The 8,332-nt window shown below is 37.6% G+C and overlaps 1 protein-coding gene across 1 annotated transcript; it reads left to right on the forward strand.

Moving 5' to 3' along the window:
- Positions 1-4,620: 4,620 nt before the first annotated feature.
- On the forward strand, positions 4,621-7,684 carry LOC121416923 (profilin-like). The gene has a single exon (XM_041610458.1). The coding sequence runs from the start codon at positions 4,808-4,810 to the stop codon at positions 5,228-5,230; it is 423 nt and encodes a 140-aa protein (XP_041466392.1). The 5' UTR covers positions 4,621-4,807; the 3' UTR covers positions 5,231-7,684.
- Positions 7,685-8,332: the final 648 nt, after the last annotated feature.

Here is an 8,332-nt window from a genome sequence, read left to right on the forward strand (position 1 = left end):
GTGTCTACAGTATACAGGCAGGTCCCAGGAGCTCATCTCAGTCCCTCATTATGAAAGTTATTTGAACTTTGAAGTTTTCGATTAGTGACGCCATATTCTTATTTGTAGTATATAAAATAAATGCATAAATTTCTAGTTTAGGGGTTTAATGATTATGAATATTTTTTCTTTCAGGATAGATGTGGAATTAATTTTCTGTTGATATCGAATGCGACATTATATTTTCATTTTGTTTTAATGAAAATTACATTTCACTTTTTTCAGTACAAGCTCTGCTCGCATTTATTCAATTCAATTCAATTTAATTCTACAGGTAAATGCAATAGAGCAAGAGGTAGCAAAATTAATGATAATGTCAGAAATTAAAAAAAAACTTTTCAATCTTTTTAATGACCTTTCCTCAAACCGGTATTTTATTCATTTTTAATAATTTTTTATTGTTATTTGTATTTTTTTTACAGTGACTTTTTTGTCAGGGTGAACTTCGAATCCCTTTGCGGAAATTGCTTGCCGCCGGGATGGGGATGGCAAGATGAAGACTAATAATGTTAAAAACTGGCACATTATAGTACCATGCAGGGCCCAGGGAACGATTTTTTTTTCCAATGGGCGGCTGGTGCAAATTTAAAAAAAAATTCCCTAAAAAACGGAGGTCAAATTGGTCCGAAGAAATTGAAAAGAAAACTGTTTCACTTCAAAATAAAGGTAATTTTGGTCACATTTTCCCAATTTCCCCCCCCCCCCCACCCCGGATTTTTACACATCTTCCAGAATACGTGAGGGTGCATGCTGCCTTATATGCCAATACACGCAGCATTATAGAGTGCGTCCCACAAAAACGAAACCGAGATTTATCAATGATTTATCATAATTTAATCACAAATACAATAGACAAAATGACCTACCATTGTAAAGCTTAGAATCTCCTTTTTCGTCTGAAATTACTTAAAATATTTCTCATTCACGCATGAGTGAGCAAAAATAATTTGAATAGGGGATACCAAAAAGTCATTCGGCTGGCCGGGTTTGAAAAAGAAAACCACATTTAAAAAAGTTCAATATCTGCTCTTTAATTTGGTATCTCAATTGCAGAAAATGGTCAAGAAATGACAATTTTTTTGTTATTTGAAATAAGGCTTGAATTTCAATAATTTCATAAAATGAAGAGGTTCTACAGGCTAGCGTTCAAACTCACTCGACACTCCGTTTTGTTGACGATCAGCCATCCATTAAGTCTTTTGTTAACCCTGCGATAGCGTCTGTGGGCCGGTGAAATAACGTTTATTTAATGAAATTATGGAAATACAAGCATTGTTTCGAGGGAACATAACTTTTTTACTTCTAGACTATTTTTGTGATTAAGGTATTAAATAAAAGAGCAGACTAACGTTTTAGGCATGTGATTTTCTTTTTGAAATTCAGATACCAACCGCCAAATGAGTTTTGGGTATCCTTTCTTCAAATTATTTTTGCTCACTCATGCGTGAATGAGGAATAATCTAATTAATATCAGATGCAAGAGGAGATTTAAACTTTACATTGGTAGGTCATTTGTCTATTATTGTATTTGTGATTAAGTTATGGTAAATCAGTCTCGGTTTCGTTTTTTTCTCGGACGCACTGTATAGTGCATGCACCCCAGCATGCTCCCAGGGCCATGCATGCATATACACAAAGCAACAAAGACAAGATAACAAGTTGTAGAAACTTGTAAAGTCGACTTGCCTTATTGGTATAATTTGAAAAAAAGGGGGCGGGTGACGATTTTTTTTCAAGTTCGCAGGAAATTCATTTTTTGTAGTAATATAATCCGGTTAAATGAATTGCAAATTCTAAATATTATATTTTGGAGAATGGTTCAAAATGCAGAGAATCTTCGAAGGCCCTCCACATTCTGTTCACAAACTCTATGGAATTGATACTCGATTGTGATATTTCAACTGAGGACAGAAGGGATTATAGTGACTTTCTGATGAAAAAATCGCATATAGCATGTCGTCATTCAACTTTATGTAATTGTCATTTTGGCAAGATCTTATTATCTCGCCATCATTCGACAATCATATTTTTTATAAGTCGATTTATCAAGATTTCTCGCCACTATTAGTGTTAAATCTTGGTAAGGTATGTCGACATTTTTTTTTCTAAGTCGACTTGGATCCATATTATGTCTCCCGTGCATAACACAATAAGATACTGTATATCTCGCTACGTTATTACAGCAATTAACGTTGTTGTATCATGCCATCTTGAGCTGTATAAAGGTAAATTGCCAATTCGTCTACTGCCAACTACATCGTCCACTCACCATATGCTTTCATTTAGTCTAATGCTATTCCGTCCATCAACATTTCGTCTATTGGCCCAATCATCACTTCGCCTAATCACCATTTCATTTAATGCACTTCGTCTCACTTGGTCTAAATATGTCCATTTCATTTTCATTCACTTGGTCCTATTAGACAATTGGACAAAATGGCTATTGGACCAACTGGTCATAGACAACTTGGTGAGTGGGCGAATTGGCAGTTAGGATAGTGGATGAACTGATGGTAGACCAAAATGTAGCTAAGAGTTGGCATTGGACGAATGGCATTGTAGACACATTAGAAGTAACCGATATAAAGTATAAAAGGGTTGCCTCCACATGCAAACAATAGAGAAACAACATATTTCGACCCCATGCCCCCTCATGCCTGAACGTGTTCTGTGCCATTTTTACCTGAGAAGTACCAGTATTATGTGTTGTTAGCAATGTGCCATATCTCGTAAGCGCATGAGTCGGTGCCAATCCCCCCCCCCCCCAAAAAAAAGTAAATAAATAAAAAAATCCCCCCACGATTGTGTTCTGTGTTCCTTTCACAAGAGAAGGACCCGAGTATGGTGAGCAAGTGCCCTTTTGCCATTTTATAGGTGCGCCATCAGTGCGGGCCCTTTTTATCCAAGAAAAATGCCCCTCACATATACATATCCTGTGTTATTTTCAAATGAGAAGGACCCGTTTTATGTCTGAGCAAGTGCTCCGCCCTTGCGCCTTCTTGTATATAAGGGCCTTTTCTCGAATCAGTGCCCCCTTTTACCCAAGAAAAGTGCCCCTCACGAACATGTCCTGTGTCCCTTTCACCTGAGAGATAGGATTTGTTTTATTCCGCCCCTTTGCCTTGATGTGCCCTTTCTCGTATTAATGCCCCTTTATACCAAAGAAATGTGCCCCGATCATGTTAATTCTGTGTCCCTTTCACCTGAGAAGAACCTGTTATGTATTAACGAGTGCATCCCTTTGCCTTCTCACATGTTTTCATATCAGTTAAGATGTCTGAAAAACCACTCTTTTCGTGCCCGATCTTTATTTAGCGCCGCTCTGCTAATCCTCCTGCAAGTGCATAATGAATGACTTGTAAAATATACGTGCCTTAAATTTGATCATATATGGGTGGGGTAAAGAAGCCTTTTTTCTGTATTGTAAGATGGCCGTATGCATGCAGCGGGGGCCTGGGACGAATGTCAATTTTACCAAAAAAAGGTGCTTCATGTGTTTAGATGTAACTGCATGTAACAAAATCAGCAAGCGCTTGGCACTCGTATTAGATGACTATGGTGAGATATATATATAATTATACTCTTAATGGATTCCTTAAAAATTATAGTCCTTATCCATGAATGGGGTCAATAAATTTTAGCTCGCGCTTATAGCGCTCGCATCATTTGGTTAATGAAATACGTATAGTTTTCGTGAGTTCCTACAAAGCTTTAAAATGGCCCTTTTCAGGTCTGAATTTCCAAAATTTTCAGCGAGTCGCGCTTTGCGCTCGCAAGTGATTAGTGAGATGCGTATGTTGGATACATGACTACAAATGTTTCATGTGTTAAGATACAATTCTTACAAAATCAGCAAGCGCTTGGCACTCTCATATTAGATGACCATGGCGAGATACTCTAAATGGATTAAAATATAGTCCTTAAATGTCCCTGTTTGGGGTCAATATAAAGAATTTTAGCTCGCGCTCGCATCACCGTTCAGTGAGATACATAGCCGTTTAATGGCACTGTCCTTAAAATCTCTCTATTATGTCAGTAGGGCCTATAGGCTGGGAACTAAGCGCGCTCACTAAGTGAAACAAAATATTTGCTGATGCCCCCCCCCCCAGCCGTGACCCAAAGTACGCCACTGATATACGGTAAAATCAATTTATAAAGCATTGCAAGTGTTTTTGCAAGCGGAATATATACATTTTTTTTCTTCATAGAGTACTAGGGGTACTAGTATACCTACATTCCCAGAAATAGAGATTATGACTCTAAATGTATCAACAATCTTGCTGCCCCTCTCCCCTCCCCCTCCCTACCCCCTCCCCCTCCCTTCCCCTCTCCCCCCCCCCCCCCCCCCCCCCCCCCCCCCCCCCCCCCTCCGTGCCCACGTACGCCACGGGACGCCACTACTATTCTCTCAGCTCAGGGACCCGCCCATGTTTTGCACAGTACCAAGCCATGACACGGAAATACCTTGACCGCAATTTACTCGGCAATTACTTCCGCTTCAAACGCGTACGTGTTGCCGGGTATGGTGCGGAGTACGAGTATACAGTACATTCGTTTGGGTTTTATGCGCCGCCGCGCCACGCGCGCCGGGTACACCGGGCGCGGCGGCGAGCGCGACATCATTACATGTAATGCGGAAGTCCGTGTGAATCTCTTTCGTTCACCATTCCTGTGTTTCATTACATCGAAATTGCTGCTAACTTTTTTGAGATTAAGTCCTCATTTTCATACCATTTTCTAATTTGAACTAACGCAATCCTCCGCAAGCATGTCTTGGGATTCTTACATCGATAACCTCGTTGCTCAGACCAAAGATGCGTCGGGTACCACCCATTGCGACAAGGCGTGTATAATCGGTCTTGATGGCGGAGCAAAGTGGACTTCAGATACTCATGGAAATGCATATAAGATTACTCCTACAGAGGGAGCAAATATTGCTAAATGTTTCAAGAGCCAGGATTTCTCTCCATTCATGGCTTCGGGGGTCTTTGGAGAAGGAGTAAAATACCAATTCTTAAGAGAAGAAGATAAGAAGGTTGTGTTTGCCAAGAAGAAAGATCATGGATCAATCACTATGCAGGCGAGTAAGACAGCTATAGTACTCGGCCATTGCCCTGAAGGGTGTCAGCAAGGGAACTTGAATAAAGGAGTTGCAATCATAGCAGAATACTTGGAAAGCCTCGGTATGTAACGTGCACCTAACGATGAGATCTGTAGATGGAAGAAGATTTGACCTGGATGAGAATCATTTGATTGAGGAGCTAGGAGTACTGTAGAATGCAACGCAACTTGAATGAGGGAGCATGAAAGAGATGAAGGTTCAAGGACTGTTAAATTAGGGCACCGACATGATTTCTCCATTCACAGATTATATAAGGTTGTATGCTAATGTTGCACGCCTCGCAAATATCATTGTATCAATTTAACAGAAAAGATACCAGCTGTATAGCAGTGAAATAGTTTAGTTTAAATTCAAATTGTGTTTAGCGACTCATTTTGAAGGATGACTGAAAATTTTGGGTAGACATTGATGGATTATTTTTACTAAGTTCAGTGTTGCAAATATGGGAACTGTGATAACATTAAGTGATGCTGCAAGCTTACAACAAGATCCCACTATACAAGCCTACAACAAGATCCCAGTATACAAGCCTACAACAAAATCTGGTACAAGATGTGCCGAAACTCCCATCTGCACAATGCACAGTTTTGAATTTCATGACTCGTCTGATCTTTTCAAGAACAATGGTTAACTACATTTTCAGAACATGGACATACTGGCACATCTGGAAGCAGAGATTTTCTATTAATTTAAATGAATTCCTTTCTGAATTTATGATTGCACACATCCTTCACTTCAGGCTTGTGAGTTTGCAAAATGCTTTTGGAACTTTCAAGATCAACCCGGATCGACCTTTGTCAAATCCAAAGGAAACATTCAGTATTCTTAGAGAAAATTGATTTACCGTAGTCCGTGTCAACTGTATTTTTCCCCCAAGGGTGAATTGCCTGGAGTTGTATTTACACAAAAAATCCTAAATATATGCTCCTGACTGCTCGCAAATCAAGTTACCTTTCATTCATTCAGAGTTCTTGTACAACCATGGAAAGTTTACTAAACTGCACAGTACATTGTAGGTGTACATGACCTTAATTGGAGAAAAAATTACATTTATCCCAATGTGTTATTTTATAGGGTTGTCAATATCATGCCTTATTCATGTACATGTAAATGGACTGCACAGTGTATTTATGTACTTGTCATGTACATGTACATCCTGTTTGATAGCAGTATTCAACCATTGTGCAGTCAGCATGTACATCTGTACCACCATTTAAAAAACAATTTGAGCATAAAAATATATGTACTCTTGATTTTTGTTAAAGAGAAAGACAGAACCAATCCTGTAGTTAATCATTCTCAATTTAAAAAAAAAGGAAAACTGTTAAAGAGGAACATTAATTGTATTTTTGTAGGCCTACCTGTTATACAATGTATTCTGTACATGTAGATAGGCCTACAATGAATGTGAAAATTCAGATTATTAAGGCTTACATACTTGTAGCACATTATACGTTGCCATATTTTGACAGTCTGTAGTCGTTATTTGTCTAAAAGCACCTCTTTTCAAAATCAATGCATGGAATTTGAATATTGAGCCTGTGTTAGTATAAAACAAAGTCAATTTGACATTTGAGTTTTGACCTTTATTTAAGCAGAGACCAAAAGTAACCCATTCTCAAGTAGTAGCATTCATGTCTTCCATAAGTTCCATTATGCCCATTATTGCATTAGGTTGCTTGTTAATTATATATACACATGTACTTGCCTTTCCCCCAACATTGGTCTCAAGTTCTTTTCCATCAGGTAAACCTTTATTTACAGGTCTTTTAGGACATATTTTACAAACTGAAGCCCAGTTGCTTATTCTTTATTTTCTATCTGGTTTTCAATCCGCACATCGTTTACATTTTATATCATTTCACCATTGAAGTGTGATGGGAATAGTGGGGTAAGATTTTTTTTAGCTGTTTTTCTCATTTAACTGTTCATTATAGAGTATATGATTTGCAAATTAATGATAGATTTTTATATGTGTAATGGTATTTTGCATGCCAAATGTTGGTAGCTGGCAAATTTAGAATTGAGTTCTTTAAATCATCTTTTGAAGATATATATACTGAGATTTATGATTACAAGATTATCATTAAAATGACTATTTGGTGATAATTAGAGTAGAAAAAAATTATTTACATGTAAGTTTGATAATAAAACTACATGTATATTGAATATGTACTACATAGTATACATGGTGAAAAAAAAATGTTTAAAAACTATTAATCAATGGTGGTTTATAGGTCTATAGGTTTATAGGTCTCCTTCTTTTATACTTTTTTTAAATATAATTTTTAGGGATAGAGATGTTTGAATAATTTCAAAAAGCTATAAATGTGCATGGTGTAAACACTTTGTGTATTTGAAATGCTAATACAAGAGTTGAAGTTTGAACCTGTTTTTTATAAAAACAGAGGATGCTCTGCTGTCATGTGACAACAAGTATTGTTATTGATCAGTTACCCATGACTCTCTTTTTCATCCTTATCATTAATAAATTTGTGCATACAGCATCTTTTTGAAAAATTACATACTTTTAAATGAATCACTTTGTGTTTGTAATATGGTTCAGTAGAATGTATCACTTGTTTAAACTGTGGGTGCAGTGGAACCGGGGGGGGGGGGTTAAAAGGTTTAAATGTGTGAGTGCATTGTGAGGAGGGGGCTGACCCCCCCCCCCTCACAATGCACTCACACAAACCATTCCATAGCCCCAGCTTTATGTCGATCCCAAGTCTTAACATGAGAATCAGTCATGCATTCATTTAGGTTTTATAATAAAAAGTTGTGTTGCTGAAGAGGATAAAGTAAAAAAAATCAAGACAAGAAGATAAAAGGTTTGAACAATGTTGGATAAACAGTAGGAAAGATATGATTTTTTTGTGAAAATTGATAATCACTGTACCCTTGGACACTTCAAATTGGCCTCATTGATGGTGTCATAGTGATGTGCGGCAAGTTCTACTTATCCATTGACTCCACCACATAAAAGTTTTACTTCAAATCATATTTTTCTTTCATGAGGTCTTGACGATGTAAAACAATATCCTACCTTGGTTACACGTGTACTTTAATTACTGCCTCAGGGGAATAGATACCAGGAGAAAACCACAAATACCTGATAATTAAAGGGAAGTTTAATTCACCCTGAAGAAAAGTTTGTTGTAAAAATTGCAG

Source organism: Lytechinus variegatus, chromosome 1 (assembly GCF_018143015.1).
Source record: "Lytechinus variegatus isolate NC3 chromosome 1, Lvar_3.0, whole genome shotgun sequence".
NCBI classification, from domain to species: Eukaryota; Metazoa; Echinodermata; class Echinoidea; order Temnopleuroida; family Toxopneustidae; genus Lytechinus; species Lytechinus variegatus.